This window comes from Mirounga leonina, unplaced genomic scaffold, assembly GCF_011800145.1.
Source record: "Mirounga leonina isolate KUSES-001 unplaced genomic scaffold, KU_Mleo_1.0 Mir_173, whole genome shotgun sequence".
In the NCBI taxonomy this organism is placed as follows: domain Eukaryota; kingdom Metazoa; phylum Chordata; class Mammalia; order Carnivora; family Phocidae; genus Mirounga; species Mirounga leonina.
Window position 1 is genome coordinate 41,299,359 of NW_023270447.1, and position 19,499 is coordinate 41,318,857.

At 40.8% G+C, this 19,499-nt stretch overlaps 1 protein-coding gene across 2 annotated transcripts in view; it reads right to left on the reverse strand.

Annotated features, from left to right (window-relative positions):
• Nucleotides 1-19,499, reverse strand: part of DNAJC6 (DnaJ heat shock protein family (Hsp40) member C6) — a 145,904-nt gene that overhangs the window by 38,684 nt on the left and 87,721 nt on the right. For both annotated transcript variants that reach the window (XM_035018350.1, XM_035018351.1), the window contains 4 exons: nucleotides 11,326-11,476; nucleotides 10,001-10,050; nucleotides 9,744-9,892; nucleotides 411-533 (listed from right to left, as the gene is read on the reverse strand). In XM_035018350.1, coding sequence (XP_034874241.1) covers nucleotides 411-533; nucleotides 9,744-9,892; nucleotides 10,001-10,050; nucleotides 11,326-11,476 — 473 coding nt within the window. The remainder of the gene's footprint in view (nucleotides 1-410; nucleotides 534-9,743; nucleotides 9,893-10,000; nucleotides 10,051-11,325; nucleotides 11,477-19,499) is intronic.

A 19,499-nucleotide genomic window follows, 5' to 3' on the forward strand; every position in this document is an offset into this window, starting at 1 on the left:
ACTTACAAGGGCAGAGGGGTCTTCTTATTTCATTTTTATTCAAGCACAAAAAGAAATGATAAGTATTCCAATGTGTTTATCAAGAAACACAGAAATCAATGGTATTTTTGCCTAGGTACCCACAATCCTTGTTCCTACCTCTTTTATAATACTTAGCACATTCTAGAGGTCCTGTATTATGTGTATGTATCTGCCTCTCTCAAAAGTACTAAAGCTTTAAGGCAAGAATAATAAATTCCTCCCTCGTTTTTATATCCCTCACATTACCTAGTTCCTAAGTAGGGATTCAATAAATGCTTATTCAGCTTAAATGTTACCTGTCCACCAATCTGTATAGAGCCAGGTGTATTTGGCCAAACCAAACCCACCTACCACAAATGACAGCAACAACAACAATAAAGGTTACTCACCAAGCAGTGGACAACACAGACGTTTTTGGGATTCTGTAGTAGCCAATTATACATATTCCGACACACAGCAAAAAGGTTGTGCAGACTGGGGGCCTGCCTGATGGGCCAACTGCATTCTGAGACCTAAGGGAACAGAGCATGAAGGAAATGAATTCCCCAAGCGACTCCTCTCCATAAGGAGCTATCACACCGAACAACTTCTGGAATATGATACCACATTCTCTTTTAATATAGACAGGAAGAGATGGGAACAGGGTCCAAACACAGAAGAGTTGTTTAATATAACAATTTCTTAATTAAAAAATTCCATTCCAGTAGAGGTATTCCAGTAAAGGTATCAAAACACACATTTTGAAGTACATTTTAAATAAAAATAGACCATTTAGGGGTACCTGGGTGGCTCAGTCAGCTAAGCGACCAACTCTTGATTTCAGCTCAGGTCATGATCTCAGGGTCATGAGATCAAGCCCTGCATTGGGCTCTGCGCTCAGCATGGAGTCTGCTTGAGAGTCTCTCTTTCCCTCTCCCTCTGCCCTCTCCCCCAACCCACTCTCTTACCCCCATGCGCACGCGCACATGCATGCACGCTCTCTCTCTAAAAAAATAAAATAGACCATTTAAACTATATATTTGGATTTTTTTATTCTGTGAGGTTGCATTTAATTTCTACTAAGTATAAAATGTTTTGACCTGCCTATTAGATACTTATAGTATTACCTTATAAATTCTGCATTATCCCTAATTTTACCCCAGTTCTCATGAGAACATGAAAAGAGCTGCAGAGTGAGTCAAAGGTACCCTTGTTCAGAGCTCTTATTTCTTTCTGTCTTAATGAGAGAACTCCCAACTCCATGGGGGCAATCCTCGATATTTTCATTCATCTAACACACATGTTCATTTAACCCATTACTGAGCATCAACTATGTTCCTGGAATTCTGTTTGGCTCTGAGCTGTACCACAGCCATACAAGTCAGGTATTAATGTGATCCCCATTCTACAGATGAGAAAACTGACTCTCAGAGGTTGCCTTGTCTAAAGTCATACTGCCGGGGGCACCTGGGTGGCTCAGTTGTTAAGCATCTGCCTTTGGCTCAGGTCATGATCCCAGGGTCCTGGGATCAAGCCCCGCATTGGGCTCCCTGCTCAGCGGGAAGCCTGCTTCTCCTTCTCCCACTCCCCCTGCTTGTGTTCCCTCTCTCGCTGTGTCTTTCTGTCAAATAAATAAATAAAATCTGAAAAAAATAAATAAATAAAAATAAAGTCATACTGCTGGTCAGTACCAGCAGTGCAACCCAGGTCTTCTGAATATAAATCACTGGGCAACAACAGTATACTGGCAGAGATTATAATTTGCTCAAAATATTAGGCATGAACCCCAATTGATTAGATATTTACTGATTTAGGTAATAAAAATAAGAAGAATTTTAGACTTGGGCAAACTTTGTGACCTCTTTTAGCCTTTCTTCCTTCATAAAATGTGGTGAGTGGTACCCACCTACCTACCTCACAGGGTGTGGTTACTACATGAGGATGTATTTCAAGGGCTCAGCTCAGTATCTGACACAAACAAAGTGATTAAGGAATGTTAGCTATTGTGATCATTATTGTATCAGATAACTGCCAGTGCAAAGCCCTGAGTTCAGATAAAGCCAGCTTTGTTTGAATAAAATGAATGAAACCCTGTTTGGCAAGAAGGTAGACTGAAGGGCCACCAGATCATACAAGGCCTTGTTAGGAGCTGAGAGAATATTTAAGAAGGAGAGTGACTCTCATCTGCATTTTCCAAAGATCTCTTAAGATCCAGTGTGGAGAATGGATGTGGATGCCATGTGAGTAGCTAGGGAGAGCAGTCTGGAAGCCGCTGAGGAGTCAAAGTCAGGGATGATGGTGGCTTAGGCCAGGTGAGTGGCAGTGGAGTACAAAAAGACTCGAGGGATTCAAGAATTCGAGATGAAGTAGAATACCTGTGCATATATGACTTGGAGATTGATCATATGGGGGCAGTGAATGAGTGTGAAGGGGCGTACTTAAGCCATGAGGGAGAAAGAGTCAAGGATGACTCCCAGATTTCCAGTCTGAATGGCTAGATAAAAGGATGACAGGTGCCATTTGCTGAGGTAGGGAATTCTGGAGAAAGACTAGGTTTTATATGGATGGTGCCACCAGAAAATACTCAAAAACACTACCACCACTGGCCTAAGAAAACCCAAATGTCTCAAATTCCTAATATTTAACAGTGGGGAGAGGGAGGCAGGAGCAATCTATTCGGTTGCTCTTTTCTGGTAACCAGATAATCACTGTCAAAATATAAATGGGAAATGATGTGTGGTCTCTCTAGAGCTGACATCCAAAAGCAAACACCTGGAGTTTCTCATTCTGGGGTTGCCAAGAAAGCCTATTCTTTTAGCTTAATTTGTAACATTTTTCTATAAGGTGATTATAGAGTAATGGCAGGGGACCTTTCAGGTACTCACTTCCCTATACCTTTTGGCAATGACAGGTGTGGTTTATTAAACAAAGTAGTTGAAATGCTTGACATAGCTACCAAACAATCCAGGGCGACCCACTACTGGGCTTCTGTCAGATCCATATCAACTTGCCCCTTCCTACCCAACATAAATCAGGGCTGTTTCTGGCCCATTCTTTACACCCAAATGGATTCCCCACTGATGTGTTCTCAAGGAATGGAAATGATATATTGATTAAAAAAAAAAAAAGGAATAGCTGGGAAGATAAATTTTGCCATCAGAGAAATTGCAAAGTGTACATCTATACAAGCCGGTTCTTGTCTGCAATTTTTTCTTCTCTTGGTAAATTTGTATTCTCCTTTAAAACCCAAGTTCAAATGCTCTTTTGTCTCTGAGAGTTTCTCTAACACCCACAGGCAGAAATCTTAGCTAACTTAGGTCTTCGTACCCATGCCCTTGTCCATTTTCATCTATTAAAGCTTTTATCAGTAGAGCAACATGGTTGAACCCATGGGCTGGGTTTTCACCTTTGCTTTACCACCTACGACCTGACCGACGTTTGTCAAGTTACTGATCTCTCAGAGCCTAAAATCTCTCATGTGTAAAGTGAAAATGGGCATTACAAGACTGTTAGGAGAATTAAGTAGCACAACATAAGCACAGTGAGTGCACGCTTATTGTCCAATTGTACTCAGATTAACTGTTTACATCTGTCTCCCCCTCTAGACACTAAGCCCCATGAGAAGAGACACCATAACTTATTCATTTTGTAACCCCAGAGTCGTGTCCCTGTGTTAGTTGAATGGCAGGTGCTCGGTAGGTATTTGCTGAGTGAAATGAATGAGTGAAAGAGCAAAGGAATGAACCCCATTTGGCAATCACTTCTTGTACTAAGATTTGTCTACATGTACGATCTCTCAGAGAAGGAACAGGTGAATCAATTTTGTTGTTGTTTTAGGTTGCAATCATGTAAAATTATGAAAAAAATTGCTTTTCCAGGCAGTATTTTTAAACCTCTTAGAAGCTGTCTGTCAACCATACAAACACTTTAAATGTCAATATCTGTAATGAGTCTCAGCTAAAAGTTGGCTAAATTGTTCCTAGCACAATAGGCTACAAGCTCTAGAATCATTAAATCAATCAAGTAAATAATATTAATTTAAAGTACTCCATAATTATATATTTACTTGATATATAATTATACACCATTAAGCAAACATACAATTAGAATTTTGTTTAAAGCCTGTACTCTGTCTAAAAGGGAAAAAAAAACATTAAGGCATAAACAAAACAAAACAAAAATGTTTTAAGGAATTCAATTACTGAAAGCTATTTTTGTAGCTCCCTGGGGTTCATAGGTTCATGCAATAAGCACAATCCTTGGGCGTGTGACACTTCGCGATGCGATCTCCAGTGTCTCTAAACACCTCCCAGAGCCGTAAGCGTCAGAAAACGCCATATGGATTACAGACTGCCATGATACCACCCAGTGGGGACAGAAGCCAAAACAGCACCAGGGCTGGATTTTCATCTCTCCATCGTCTCGAGCATGAGATAAGATGGCTGAAGCATCCCACCTGCTAAGCATAAGAGCAAAAGGTACTACAGAGAGTTAGACTCAAGAGCCATATCCAGTGTTTTAAGAATCTACTACACCATTTTTGGAAAACAGGGGAATTTCAGTCAATCATTTCTTATGGCATTTTATTATTACTAACATTAATTGTTAACTACCCCTTCCCAAATGCTTACTATAGGGCAGATACTGCTATCAAGTTTATTCCTTAGAGTAAACCTACAGAAAAAGTTTCTAAGTATTTGCAAGGTAGATGTTGGTATTGTTATCCCTAATTTATATAGGAAAAAATGGTGATTTAACCAGGAAGAGGAACAGCTGAGATGTGAACCAAGGTAATTTTTAAAGTTTAAAATTTGTGTATATGCTATAAATTTCATCTCAATAAAAGAATAATAAATACTAATAATAATAAGAGTTGTGTACTTTCTATTCTATCACACTGTCTGATTGTTGATTATTTTTTTTTAAATTTTATTTATTTATTTGAGAGAGAGAGAATGAGAGACAGAGAGCATGAGAGGGAGGAGGGTCAGAGGGAGAAGCAGACTCCCCGCCGAGCAGGGAGCCCGATGCGGGGCTCGATCCCGGGACTCCAGGATCATGACCTGAGCCGAAGGCAGTTGCTTAACCAATCGAGCCACCCAGGTGCCCCCTGATTGTTGATTATTAACTGCAATTCCATCTTACATTTGTGGGGTGGTTATGGCTTCAAGTGATGGCTATATTTTCTAAGGTGAAGACATTCAATTCACTGAAGCTTACAGAACTATAGCGTGGGGATCCCTGGCCCTCTGGCTTCCAGGCCAGGGTTGGCTTTTTTTTTTTTTTCCTACCCCATTATTTCCTATCCTTATACTGAAGCCTGGTGGCAGAGGGAGAGATGAAGTAGAAGCTTCAAAGTCACTCCTCTATGGCCAATCCTCCTCCCCAACCAATGAACCAAAGCCAAAACACCTGGGAGCTATGGTGATCTCTTTGGTGAGCTCTGGAAGGAAAAGGAAAACGAATAAAGGAAGAAAAAAAGATTGACCTTTAAGAAGTTCAAGTTGATAGTATATTTCCCCAAAATCAATTTGTTCTCAAAAAGGAAGAAATCCTACAAGATCGTGTAGTTTAGAAACAGTCAAAATGAAGAAAGGTGCTAAAGGAAACTGGGTTTGTTATTATTATTATTAGTATTATTATTATTATTATTATTATTATTATTACTTATGCTCCTCTCAGGGCTCCTTCAGCATACTTTTCTTCCTGGCTGAACAGGGGAAGAAGGACACTCAGAGTGGCGTGGAGAGCTATCAGCATGTAAGAACTTTAGGGCCAGGCTCAACTTAGTGGCCATTCATCCAGTTTTCCATTTCTTGCCAACAGTAATGTATAAAGCGGTGGTCCCTGATATTCTGAGGAGAGCTATAAATGTGTGCAGAAAGTGAACCAGTGTATACGCCCCCACAGAGTGGATGGGTACGGTGTTTATTTGTGAGATGCTAGAAAAGGTGTGGGATAGACAGTGGTGATGGTTTACACAGCACTGTGAATGTGTTCAATGTCACCAAACTGTATTCTTACCAGTGGTTGAAACGGTATATGTTTACGTCATGTATAGCTTACTGCCCAGAAAGAAAGGAAGGAAGGAAAGAAGGAAGGGAAGGAGGGAGGGAGGGAAGGAAGGGAAGGGAGAAAGGAATGGAAGAGATGGTTAAACACTCTGAAGCCCATCCATGGATCTAAATACAGAGTGGACCTGCATTTCTTTAACTCGGATTAGGAACACCTGGTTTAGATAACGCATCTCATTGGTCTCCAGGACTTTACTGTCAACACTGGTCATTTTTATTTCCTCAAGGTGGAAACTGGCTACAAAGAGTAAGAAAACTGCTGTTCGATACCTCTTGCGCAGTTCTGAGTAGGTATTCTAGCACCTCACCTTGAAAGCGGGGCAAATCTGCCAAGTATTGTTTTGAGTTGAGGCCTCTGTTAAAACGGAGACCAAATATAAGTCCTATTCTAACATTCTGTTACACATACAAATACTAAGAAAACTGCTAGTTGATTATTTCATATGATTCCTATCAAACCATGTGGCTTCTAAGCATAAAAGCTAACCACAATACAAAAGGACTCCCCTCAGCAAAGTGAAATCTTCCTGCAAACAGCCTCTCTCTGCCACCACCACCCATATCCCCAAACACACACCACATAATAAAAATGTAAAGTGACTGGGAGTCTATAAATAAAACCAGTCTCATGTTTGGTCTTTTCCAACCCTGGAATTTATGGAAGACTCTGCCATCTACATTAATTTTTAAAAAGTTTTTGAAAAGATTTTATTTTTAAGTAATCTCTACACCCAATGTGGGGCTTGAACTTAAAACCCTGAGATCAAGAGTCACATGCTCTACCGACTGAGCCAGCCAGGCACCCCATGCCATCTATATTTATTAAAATAAGATTTAATTGCAGACCTAGCACTCCATGGTCCTGGAAAGAGGAAGAAATAGTTCTAGCCCTCGTGCACTGGAAGATGAGAACCAAAAAAACTTCCCTAAGTAATGCAACGAGATGCAAATCAATTTGCAGCATTAGTACTGGGGAGAGAAAGGACTGGAGGCTTGAAAAGAGATGTAGTCAAATCCAAAACAGAGCTTAAGATGAAAATATTAAGGTTTGGGGGCTGTCTTCCTGAGATGCAACTGAGGACAGACAGCTAGTTAGGTCAGAAGGTCCAGCTGAATTCTGCCACGTTCTGGAACTGTCTGGGAGGGGCTGAAGATGTAGTGCAAGCCTGTGTTTTAGGGAAAAGAATTGGAAAAGCCTTGTGGGTAGCATATTGAAATCCTCCCCTTAGCAAAGTTAAGGCTGTTAGAAGGGGTGCAGAGGTGTGGCATGAGGGACTCTTAGGGAGAGGGAGCAGCTCATGCAAAGAGACAGCGTCTGTCTCTCCTGGTTGGAGCATGGGGTTTTTTTAGGCAGTGGAGAACAGTGAAAAATGAAGCTGGAGAGGCAGGAAGAGGCCAGATCATGAGGAGTTCTGTAAGACACATTCTACAATTTGCACAGAGACGAAATAACCCCATTCCTTTCACTTACATTCATAAGTAAGCAAGATTTACTCATGCTTCAAGGTCCAGCTCTCACTGCTGTCTCCTTTCCCTAAACTCCCTCAGTAGGGATTGTAAATATTATTTGCATTTGTCTCTAGCATTTTTGGCTTCTCTTTCCAGGTAGGCTTAAGTGTCTTGAGAAAAAGAACCAAACATTTATTTTATATCTAAGTGTTTAATAATTCTTCGCACATTCATTCTTCTGAGAAACATGTATTAGCCATGCCAGGCACTGTTCTAGGTGGCAAATGAAATAAACATACCTCCTGCTCTTCTAGGGCAAACGAGAGCAGCCCAGGACAGATGTTCAATATGTAAGTCCTGGTCTTGTGGTAAGACTGTTAAGACTGGTCACAAAATATGTAGTTATACTAATAGATGCCTTTCTTTAAATACCTTTGCTTTTACAAATATTACACAAAGAGACATCCTCATCTGTATGAACGCTCTATAATGATATATCTTTATTTACTTTCAGAGCGAAATTTTTCCAGACTATTACAGATACTTCAAGATCAAATAAAATTTCTATGAAATATTGTGGAGGATGTTCCATAGTCCTTTAGTATGAAAATGATGACACTGGCTGAGTCTCCAAACAAGAAAAACATCAAAAGACTGGCATCCAAGTTAGAAACAGAATATCTACCCACATTTTTGTTTGATGTTAATTCACTTGTTCTGAATTAGGTAATAGATGGAAGAAGAGTTGGAAAGGCAGTTAATTATAGGGAATTTAAAAGAGCTGCATTTAAAATCTCCATTACAGAATGGCAATTTAGACCCAACTGCTTCAGAATGGTTTTATCATGCTTCTCAAGAGTGGTCCCCAGGGCAACCCTAGGAATAGCATCCAGAAAGCTGTTAGCACCCACTCTCCTGTCCTGCTGAATCAGAAATTCAGGGCCTGGGTGTTTGACTAGCACTCCACGTGGTTTTGTTGCTCACTAAATTTGAGAACCACTGGGTTTCCTCTCGCCTATTCCAGGAACACTCAGAGAAAAGAAAGTCCTTAGCAAAACTCTCCCTTATCTTATTGAACATTAAGGCAGGTAGAGTTCTTAGAGAACACAGAAACCAAACTTCTTGTGTTTTTTACAGATCCAGAAGCCAAAACCCAGAGATTATCAATGGCAATGGGAATTTGGAGCAAAATGTGTTCCAGCATCAAAGCTGAGATCCTGGATACACAGCATGGACAACCAGCTATCATTTTGCTTATTTGAAATCAATTCTCACTTATAAAGTGTCCATTGTATAGAAAATCCTTTCTATTTATTAACAGACTCAGATGTAGTTACAAAACCAATCATATCTAATGCTAAATCAAAATATTTGAAGATGTTCTTGAGAGAGAAAAAGCCTTCATTTAGTGAGTCAATCAAGAATTCTGTAGCCAAAATACCAAACTCCGCATCAGATTCAAACCTAAGCCATCACTCGTGGCTTCACCAGCCAGAAACTAGGAATATTTCTCTGTCTCATTCAAAAAGCTCCTTAGGAGAATGAGCCAGTTTTTCCCAGTAATATTGTCAGCCCAGAGTAATAGTTAAGAACACAAGCCTGAGACCACCTACTAGTGGTATGGTCTTGGGCAAGTCGCCTTACTTCTCTGTGTCCCAGGTCTCCAGCTACCTCAGAAGACAGTGTAAAAGCTCCAAATATTAGTAACAGTATTACCACACCTACAGTATGGACTGTCTGTGTGCTATCCTCTACCCATGAAAGAAGCACCTTTACTGAATGTCAGAGAGCTATTTCCCAGAACACTGGTGTCTGTACATGGTTTCATCATGATGCCCAAGTAGCAACAAGCAATGGTTAAAGGCATAATTAGTGCTACAGATAAGGGTCACCAACTGCCCTACAGAGCAGTTCAATCTCCAGCTGAGCCTCAAAGCAACGTGCCTTAACAACTGAGCAACCAGCCATAAGTGATTTGAGAGCACAAATTATATGGTATCTCATCGACAGATAAACTTTCCTGCAAATGTCCTCACCCAAGGAAAATCTTCAAGATATTTCATAACAGCTTAATAAATACTCTGTGGCTAGAAGCATCCAGAGTATATAGTTAATTAGCTTTGTGTGTCTGAGGACCAGGGCTTTGAGGACAGCTCTTAAAGGGAAAAATTACCCTGTTATGTCTTCAAACCATGTGATACCAGTGTTAAAATTCCTTACCCTGCTGTGAAACTTGGCAGTGCGATAAGACTTGGGTGACAGATTGTACACTGTGTAGTGGTCAAGATGTCTGGAATCCAAAAAGCTTCGGATGTCATCAACCTGATTCCTGAATCCTATGTCAACATTGTCCAGAGGAAAGGACATCACTAGGAGGAATCACAGAGAGAGAGAGATAGGTTAAACAGGTTTGCTATTGCCATGGGCAGACACTGCAAGCTGAGCTATTGAGCAGTTATTAAACATGAGAAACTTACCAATAATTCTGGAGGTAACATAAGTGAAGTCTAAATCTCCCTTCGTGTAGCTAAAAGCAAGACAGGAAAGGGTGCTCATTAAAATGACCCAAATATGCCAGGATTCCCCTCTCTCAATCACTTGCCCATTATGACTTGGACACTTCCATCCAGTAGGCATTTAAACTTACCTCAAGGCCTTCTCTCTAACAAAGAACAATCATTGAGAAAAGCAACCCACACCCTCAGGAGCATGAATCTACCACTCTGATATACCCCAATACCCTTTGTAGATGACACATCATGAATAGAATCAATCTCAGAACAGGAAACACGTGCTCATTCATTAACATGACATGGATTATTCCAGCCTCTTTGCCTACGTGTGAATATCTCCTGTAAGTGTGAGCAGCTAGGGGGTAAGGAAGGAAGTGATGGAGAAATAAGGAACATCCTTTCTCTGCCTGCCAGGTCCTAGCTGGGGACTGCAGGTTAAGGGATACATTTTACCTTTGGACAAAGATTAAAATGTTGATTAATATTTTGGACTTGACATGTGAATTTATGATTCAAAACTGTATACTGTAACTTAAAGTGACCCTAGAATTTTCTAATACCTACAAATAAAAAAGAATTCGCATGGCCTGCTTGTAAGAATTTTCATACAGTAGAAGGGTAGAAAATTTCCTCCACTAAACAAGGTCCGAAGGGCTATTAAGATACAAAAAACAATTGTTTCAATTATAATCCATGAGTATCGATTTTTCAGCTTGCATGTGCATTACTATCTCATTTAATTCTCAAACCAACCAGGGACATGAATCATATCAGAGTATAAAAGTCAAGCTCAGGGCACCTGGGTGGCTCAGTTGGTTAAGCAACTGCCTTCGGCTTAGGTCATGATCCTGGAGTCCCTGGATCGAGTCCCGCATCGGGCTCCCTGCTCAGCAGGGGGTCTGCTTCTCCCTCTGACCCTCTTCCCTCTCATGCTCTCTGTCTCTCATTCTCTCTCTCTCAAATAAATTAAAAAAAAAAAAAAAAGTCAAGCTCAGAGAGGCTAAGTTGCCTAGGTCACGTGGTTAACAAGAGCAGACAAGGCATGAGGACCCAGGATGCTGGATTCACAAGGCAGGGATGGCAACCACTATATTTTAACATAACACACTGAGTCCTCTGAGTCTGTGCTTGTCGCTTCTGAAGGCTTCAATGACATTGCTTGGTTGATCAGATTCCAGGCAATTATATCACACAGTTGTCAGTCCTTGAGCCAGAAAAGCAGTTGGCAGGTAACCAGATCCTTGGGGGGCATGGAGGTCCATTAACTCAGCTGGGAAGAATGCGCATACCTTGTAACAGACTGTATGACCCTGGAAGATGTGTCTTTGAGGGTATCTTTCAGGTTGTCCTTCAGGTTACTGAAGAGCCGCCCTGCACCCCCTTTCACCATGTCAAAGAGACCTCCCCCGTAGCTGGGCTCCATGTCTGGAGATGAGGCACCTGCCAATGCAAAACAGAAGTGGAGGTGATCTACAGACGACACAGTCTCTCCTCATGTCTAAAACATATGCAGACCAGACCAGACACTCCTGGAAGTGATGCCCACTCTCAGAACTGACTGACTCTGGGTTCTGACGTGCTGCAGGGCCTCAGAGACCCAGGGAAGTGCCTCGCTGTCTCAGGCACAGAAAGCTCGCAGGGCTGTAGCCATGAGCCACAGGCGCCCGCTGAGCCCTTGAAATGTGGCTAGTCCAAACTGAGATGTGTTGTGAGTATGAAATACACAACAAATCCCAAAGATGGCACACACACACAAAAAGAATGTAAAAGATCTCGTTAATACTCTTTACATTGATTACATGTTGAAATGACAGTATTTTGGATATGCTGAATTGAACAGACGATACTATTAATTTCACCTGCCCCTTTTTATTTTTTAATGTGACTACCAGAACAATTTAAATTGTACATGTGGCCCGCATTATACTTCTTTCGGACAGTGCCACATCAGAGGAAGAGCAGCTTAGAAGTGGGTCCAGGGGCCTCCTCTGCCCTTAGATGGAGCCGACTGTGTTAGAAGACTCATCCCATGGCTATCCCTCCAAGTCACTCTTCACTTCCATCATGGAAAATAGTTTCTCCAGGGCCTTTATAACAGTTTTTAGGATGCACGGTGATCATCAGTGTTATTTGTCAAGTACTCCAGTTTTTCCTTCCTCACAGATTCACAGAATTGTACTTTCTGGCCCCTTGTGGTTAGCTCTAGCCAAGTTTCTCCATCTTGGCACTCTTGACATTTAAGGCCAACTACTTCTTTGCTGTGGCGGGAGATGGGGGGGGGGGGGGCGCTGCCCTGTGCATATTAAAGCAATATCCCTGGCCACAAGCTACTAGATAGCACCACTAGCACCCCACTTCCGCCAGCTATGACAATCCAAATTGTCTCCAGACATTGGTACGTATCCCAGGGCGGGGGGGGGGGGGGGAGGCGCAAAATTACCAGTTGAAAACCACTGCTCTAGTCTATGATATGTGATGATATGTGTGTGGATGTATTGTGTGCCATTTTCAGGATAGAGCACTTAACTGTGAGTATGAAACTCTCCTTAGTTCTTATTCCCTCTCTGTGTCTCTGTCTCTGTCTCTCTCTCTTTGCCCTAGCAACTGGCAGGGTTTGAGACCACAGCTGTAGTCCGGGTTCCTGGAGTAAGAAGCTGTGTAGCACAGCTCCCAGCTGACTTTTGATGAATATATAACACGAGTGACCAATAACCCTTTATTATTAGAAATGCCCCCATTCTCACTGTGGGAATGTTCCTTACCACAGCACAACTCTGCTTATAAAAGTTGATACAGGAAGAAAGTAGGAACCTGTGTAGAGGAGGCTAGTGTGAACAACAGCTGGGTAGTCTATTCAGCCTAGCGGTCAAGAGCATGAGTCATTCTCACCTGGGTTCTGGCCCAGCCTTGCTACTCCTAACTGTGTGCTCTTGGGAAGTAACTGTCTTCATAAGCCTCTTCCTAACTCTAAAATTGGGATAAAAATAGTGCCTTCTTCATAGGGAAAGGTTAAATGAGTGCATATAAAACGATTAGTATGGTACCTAATATATCTAGGGGTCAATAGATTGTAGCTAACTATTATTATGCCACATCCTGAAATTCCTATGTTGATATTTTCAATCTTTGTTCACTTTTCAACTATATGATGACATCCCTTCTTTTTAAAAAATTACAATATTTATAATGCACTTTAAAATATGTTAAGATAGATCTCATGTTAAGTGTTCTTCTCAAAAAAAAGAAACTACAAAGGAGCACAAGGAGATTTTTAGAGGTTGTGGTAATAGCATCATAAGTATATGCATATGTTTGAAGTCATCAGAATGTATAATTAAATGTGTGTAATTTTTGCATATCAGTTATACCTCAATAAAGCTAAAAAAAAATAAATTGTAAGAGAAAGGAAAGTTGGAGGAGGAATCTATAGATTAAAATGTCTTAAAAGACAAGTCAACCAAGCAGAATATGTGGATCTTGTTTGGAACTTAATCCAAATAAACTATAAAAAATTAATCACATTTATGGGACAACTGGAATTTGGGCACTTACTGAGTATTTGATATTAAGGATTTATTGTTACTTTTTTAGGAGTAATAATGATATTGTAGTTACATTCAACAATAGTCCTCACCTTACCGGAATAAATACTGAAACACTTATAAATGAAAAATTGCAATATTTAAGATTTTAAAAATAAACAAAAGATAAAAGATTTGTGTAATAAGAACTAAAATTACTAACATTTATATAGCACTATCTGCTGGGTATTATTCTAAGCATTTTGCCTATATTTACTCATTTAATCCTCAAAGCATATCTGTGAAGCAGATACTATTATTATTTTCTTTCATAGATCTGAAAACTGAGGCACAGAGCTTAAGGAACTTGTCTAAGGGTACACAGCTAGTAAGTAAATGGCAGGGTTGGGATTTGAGCCTTAGGCAACCCTTCCAATCACATCCCTCTTCCTTTCCCTAATACTGTTCTGATTTTCGTATGTACCATTCCAAATAATTTTTAAACATTTATTACATATGTAGGTATCCATAAGCAATACATTAATATTGTTTTTCATGTTTTAAAGCTGTATATAAATGGTTTTGTCTGCAATTTTATTTTTTTCATTCTCCATGGTTTAAAATTCATCTATTATGGTGCTTACCTGTAACTTTAGCTCACTTAAAGTATGATCCATTACCCCACTGATGGACACTAAGGTCGTTTACCGTAACAATGTGGTTATGAACACATTGCTTTGATTATATATGGGAAATTCTCTCTAGGTTATATTTAAGAGTAAAATTTGTTAGTAAGAAGGGTATGCACATTTTCAGGTCTCTAGATATTGACAAATCATTTCCCAAAGCAGTCATATCAGTCTAAACCCCTACTAGCAGTGCAATACAACATTTGGTATCGTCAGACTTTAAAATTTTTACCAATCTGGAGAGTGTGAAGCAATATCTCATTTTGGTCTTGTTTTGTGCTTTCCCTGATTAGTGAGTTGTGTATCTTTTATTGTGTTTATTGGCCAGGCAGCTGTTCTTTTAATCATACTTCAGGTTCCCACTAAATTCCTATGTAGCATCTGGATGTTCACACATATGCCTACAAATACATGTTGACTACTATGTACTTTCATCCTGATCACAAGACGCATCAATGCCTAAATCACCATTACGCATCTATTTAAAAAGACAGCTCTATTAGAACCTGCAAAGCACAATCAATGGTGGTGAATAAACAAATGAATGGACACATGGACAAACATGAACAATGTCTACCACTGACTGAGTTCCCCTATGTACCCAGAACTCCATTTGGACTTTTATGTTAGTACAATTTCACACAGGTGGAAAGGAGGGTATTTATTATCTGCACTTTATACGTGAAGAAATGGAGGCTCAAAGAAGGGAAGAACTCTCCTAAAATCTCAGCTAACTAGTGGCAGAGCTGGAGATTCAAGCCCAGATCTGCACAATCCGAAGCCTCGACTACTTGTACCATTTCCCACTATTCTATGGCTCCGTATCAGCTCCATTCTAACAGTTGTCCTTGGTTCGGTCTTACCTGCCTGATGCACAACCACCCCTCTCCTATTCCTTGCTCTCTTCCATCTCCCACCTTTCATCTGGCTGCTCTCGGCAGCAGATGTCCCCACAATAAACACTCCCATAAATCACTGCATCTGTCAGACCAACCAAACCAATCTCATTATGTAGGCAGACAGCCTGGGTCACCCCCACTGCTTCACAGCCCTAAATAAAATGCCAGGAATTGGTCTGAAGGGCAGCTCCACAGATTAGGGCTAGAACCACAGATCTGAGAACATCCTCTTGGGCTCTGTTTCCCTAAGGCATAGGGCATATTATTTCCCTTTAAACACATCCTCACATAAAAATCTGTATCGTGTTTTCATTTTCAATATATGGAGGACAGGGTGGTATAAAATGTTTATACTGGGCGCCTGGGTGGCTCAGTTGGTTAAGCAACTGCCTTCGGCTCAGGTCATGATCCTGGAGTCCCCGGATCGAGTCCCGCATCGGGCTCCCTGCTCACTGGGGAGTCTGCTTCTCCCTCTCCCGCTCCCCGCTCTTGTGCTCTTTCTCTCTCTCACTCTCTCTCTCAAATAAATAAATAAAATCTTTAAAAATAAATAAATAAAATGTTTATACTTCTCCCATTTCTATCCCAAGTTTCCACTTCAGCCTGAATACCCTTGTTATACACCACTCTTCTAAGAGATAACATCAAACTGATTATTCAGGCCTCTCTGTGACTCTCAATTTTGTGCTGGAACAGAACTCCATGGTACCAGCCTATTAAAAGGATATAAATATCCGGTGATTATCTAAAAATCAGACTCGCCATCTCTAAGGTTGTATACACTGTTTATTAGAAACTTGGGCCCTACAGAAACCAGAACCATTTGTCAGAGTCTGTCCATCCCCTTGATATGCCCTATTATACGTCAAACTAGACAGGACACAAAAAGGAGAGGAGGGACGTTATCTGAATTTGCCCTAACGGTTCTTTTAGGTAGAATGTATTCTGGTTTTCCCTGATGAGCTACGTGAGGGCAGGAAGCACAGATTCTCCAAAGGATATGTGAGTCTCAGCTAAGAGAAGGAGCAGAGAGGCTTCAGAACCATGACACAGCACAGAGGGAAATGGTGTAGTCAGAAAGTAGTATGTAGGAGAAAAATAATGGCTGTTGCAGGTCAGGGGCTGACAAACGACAGCTCGTGGGCCAAATCCAGTCTGATGCCTGTTTTTGTACAGTCTGTGAAATAAGGGTGGCTTCTACATTTGTAAATGATTGAAAAAAGTCAAAAGAAGAAAATGTTTAATAAGGTGAATATGATTCAAAGGTCAAATTTCAACATCTACAAGTAAAGTTTTATTAGAATACAACCACACTCATTCCTTTACACATTGCCTATGGGTGTTTTCATGCTACAGTAGCAGAGTTGAGTAGTTGTGACAAAGACCTGATGACCCACAAAGTCTAAAGTATTTAGTATTTGGCCCTTTACAGAGGAAGTTTTCTAATCCCTGCACTAGCTGGTTGAAAAGACTAGCATTCTTAAGAATCCAAATCTTGCCACCTCAGACATATTTCTAAATGCTTTGATTACATGGCAACTAGTGGGAACACACCCTGAGTTTACTAAAGGGTCTTCAGGGATTTGTGGGTCTTAGAAGGGGGGAGTGGGGAGGTCAGACTTGATGGAACATGAGAGTGCCATCCAAAGAGAAAGATCCACCTCTGTGCCTCGAAGGGTCCAAGTAGGTAGATTCTTGTTCTATGATATCTTGTCATTTTTTTAAAAAAGATTTTATTTATTTGACAGAGAGAGACACAGCGAGAGAGGGAACACAAGTAAGAGGAGTGGGACAGGGAGAGGGAGAAGCAGGCTTCCTGCCGAGCAGGGAGCGTAATGCGGGGCTCGATCCCAGGACCCCAGGATCATGACCCAAGCTGAAGGTAGATGCTTAACAACTGAACCACCCAGGCGCCCCTTGCATTTTTTTTTTAAAGATTTTATTTAAAATGTCTATGCTGCCCAGAGCAATCTATACCTTCAATGCCATCCCGATCAAAATTCCAATGACATTTTTCAAAGTGCTGGAACAAACAATCCTAAAATTTGTATAGAATCAGAAAAGACCCCGAATCGCCAAGGAAATGTTGAAAAAGAAAAACAAAGCTGGGGGCATCACGTTGCCCGATTTCAAGCTATATTATAAAGCTGTGATCACCAACACAGCATGGTACTGGCACAAAAACAGACATATAGACCAATGGAACAGAATAGAGAGCCCAGATATGGACCCTCAACTCTATGGTCAAATAATCTTTGACAAAGCAGGAAAAAATATGCAATGGAAAAAAGACAGTCTCTTCAATAAATGGTGCTGGGAAAATTGGACAGCCACATGCAGAAGAATGAAATTTGACCATTCTGTAACACCATTCACAAAGATAAACTCAAAGTGGATGAAAGACCTCAATGTGAGACAGGAATCCATCAAAATCCTAGAGAACATAGGCAGTAACCTCTTTGACATCGCCCACAGCAACTTCTTTCAAGATACATCTCCAAAAGCTAGTGAAACAAAAGCAAAAATGAACTTTTGGGACTTCATCAAGATAAAAAGCTTCTGCACAGCAAAGGAAACAGTCAACAAAACAAAGAGACAACCCACAGAATGGGAGAAGATATTTGCAAATGACACTACAGATAAAGGGCTGGTATCCAAGATCTATAAAGAACCTCTCAAACTCAACACCCAAAAACCAAATAATCAAGTCAAAAAGTGGGCAGAAGATAGGAAAAGACACTTCTCTGAAGAAGACATACAAATGAAAGACAGACACATGAAAAAATGTTCATCATCATTAGCCATCAGGGAAATTCAAATCAAAACCACATTGAGATACCACCTTACACCAGTTAGAATGGCAAAAATGGACAGGGAAAGAAACAACAAATGTTGGAGAGGTTGTGGAGAAAGGGGAACCCTCTTACACCATTGGTGGGAATGCAAGTTGGTACAGCCACTTTGGAAAACAGTGTGGAGGTTCCTCAAAAATTTAAAAATAGAGCTACCCTATGACCCAGCAATTGCACTCCTGGGTATTTACCCCAAAGACACAGATGTAGTGAAAAGAAGGGCCATATGCACCCCAATGTTCATAGCAGCAATGTCTGCAATAGCCAAACTGTGGAAAGAGCCGAGATGCCCTTCAACAGATGAATGGATAAAGAAGATGTGGTCCATATATACAATGGAATATTACTCAGCCATCAGAAAGGATGAATACCCAACTTTTACATCAACATGGATGGGACTGGAGGAGATTATGCTAAGTGAAATAAGTCAAGCAGAGAAAGTCAATTATCATATGGTTTCACTTATTTGTGGAACATAAGGAATAACATGGAGGACATTAAGAGAAGGAAGGGAAAAATAAGTGGGGGGGGGGATTGGAGGGAGAGATGAACCATGACAGACTATGGACTCTGAGAAACAAACAGGGTTTTAGAGGGGAGGGGGGATTGGTTAGCCCGGTGATGGGTATTAAGGAGGGCACGTACTGCATGGAGCACTGGGTGTTATACGAAAACAATGGATCGTGGATCACCACATCAAAAACCAATGATGTATTGTATGGTGACTAACATAACATAATAAAATTTAAAAAAAAAGATTTTATTTATTTACTTGAGGGAGAGAGAGCACAAGTTGTGGGGAGAAGCAGACTCCCCACTAAGCAGGGAGCCCATTGCAGGGCTTGATTCCAGGACCCCAGGATCATGACCTGAGCCGAAGGCAGATGCTTAACCAACTGAGCCACCCAGGTGCCCCTGTCTTGTCATTTTAAAATCTAAGCCCACCAAAGACAAGCACTAGAGAACTGCACCCTGCCCCGTGTCATTTCTAAGGATGTAATATCCAACTTTTCCCTGGGATTCCTAATTTAGGAGACAAGACACAGCCTCCCATCCCTCCCAAGTCATGGGAACTCACCACATATAGAACCTGACTAGTTCTCACTTACAGAGCGACACAAAGTTTGTATCTCCTGGGAGAGAATCTCTGCTTCCCACTGGACTGTGAGTTAGCTATTTTCTCTGTATTTATATCATGCTTCATTCCAAAAAAGATTTGAGGTGATTTGATAGTTATTTGGAATAGAATATGTTTTTAAGAAGATTAGCACAAATGTTAAGGCTGGTCTTATCTGCCTTAATGTAATAGGAAAAGTAGGTGTGGCTACTTTTCATTAATATCTTACTGATTTGTCAGCCATAAGCAAAATGCTATGAGAAGTACTATGAGAGAGGAAGGAAAATGTTGACAAAGGCCTGACCATGATGCACTGCAGTCATTCTCCATTTTTGCCCCTACTGCTCATACAATATATGTGTCCATGACACCCTAGGCTGCAGAG